General features: G+C 60.3%; 1 protein-coding gene across 1 annotated transcript in view; it reads right to left on the reverse strand.

The window, feature by feature from the left end:
• Positions 1 to 731, reverse strand: part of TICRR (TOPBP1-interacting checkpoint and replication regulator) — a gene marked incomplete at its 5' end in the record, with an annotated part of 17,414 nt that extends 16,683 nt beyond the window's left edge. The window contains one exon of the mRNA XM_009583062.1: positions 369 to 731. Coding sequence (XP_009581357.1) covers positions 369 to 731 — 363 coding nt within the window. The remainder of the gene's footprint in view (positions 1 to 368) is intronic.
• Positions 732 to 736: the final 5 nt, after the last annotated feature.

A 736-nucleotide genomic window follows, 5' to 3' on the forward strand; every position in this document is an offset into this window, starting at 1 on the left:
ATTTTTCAATCTCCTGCTAAACAATATTATTTGGCAGTAACTGGAGACCTTCCCCTACCACTCAAAGACTACAGCATAAAACTGCTCTCCCTTCGTATACGGGAGGGTAGTGTAGAAGGTGGCCTGCTAGTACTCGCAGCTGAAAGCTGTGCGGTATAATCTCATTACCTGAGACCACTCGGCAGTGTCCACCCAGAACAGCGTGATTTTCTGCTCCACAATCAGCTCCTGGACACTCCTGGGCAGGAGTTTCTCCGCCAGCTCCTGAGCCGTGGGCGGTTCACGAGGGGAGGAAGGGGCGTCGCTCTAGTGTAGAAGGTGGCCTGCTAGTACTCGCAGCTGAAAGCTGTGCGGTATAATCTCATTACCTGAGACCACTCGGCAGTGTCCACCCAGAACAGCGTGATTTTCTGCTCCACAATCAGCTCCTGGACACTCCTGGGCAGGAGTTTCTCCGCCAGCTCCTGAGCCGTGGGCGGTTCACGAGGGGAGGAAGGGGCGTCGCTCCCAGACACGAACTGCCGCAGCTCCCTCCGCGAGTGGGGGCAGGGGGAGAAGAGGAAGACGGCGTTCACAAAGCCCTCGGGCGGCGCCTGGCTCTCCGGGGGCTCGCCGGCGGCCAGCCCCGTCCTCAGGCTCCTGCGGAGCGGCTTGGTGGGGGACGCGATCTCTGGGCGGTCCCACTGGAAGTCGAGGAGCGTCTCCTTCAGCCCGTTGTGGGTGAGGGCGGCGCGGG

Source organism: Fulmarus glacialis, unplaced genomic scaffold, assembly GCF_000690835.1.
Source record: "Fulmarus glacialis isolate BGI_N327 unplaced genomic scaffold, ASM69083v1 scaffold14370, whole genome shotgun sequence".
Classification (NCBI taxonomy): domain Eukaryota; kingdom Metazoa; phylum Chordata; class Aves; order Procellariiformes; family Procellariidae; genus Fulmarus; species Fulmarus glacialis.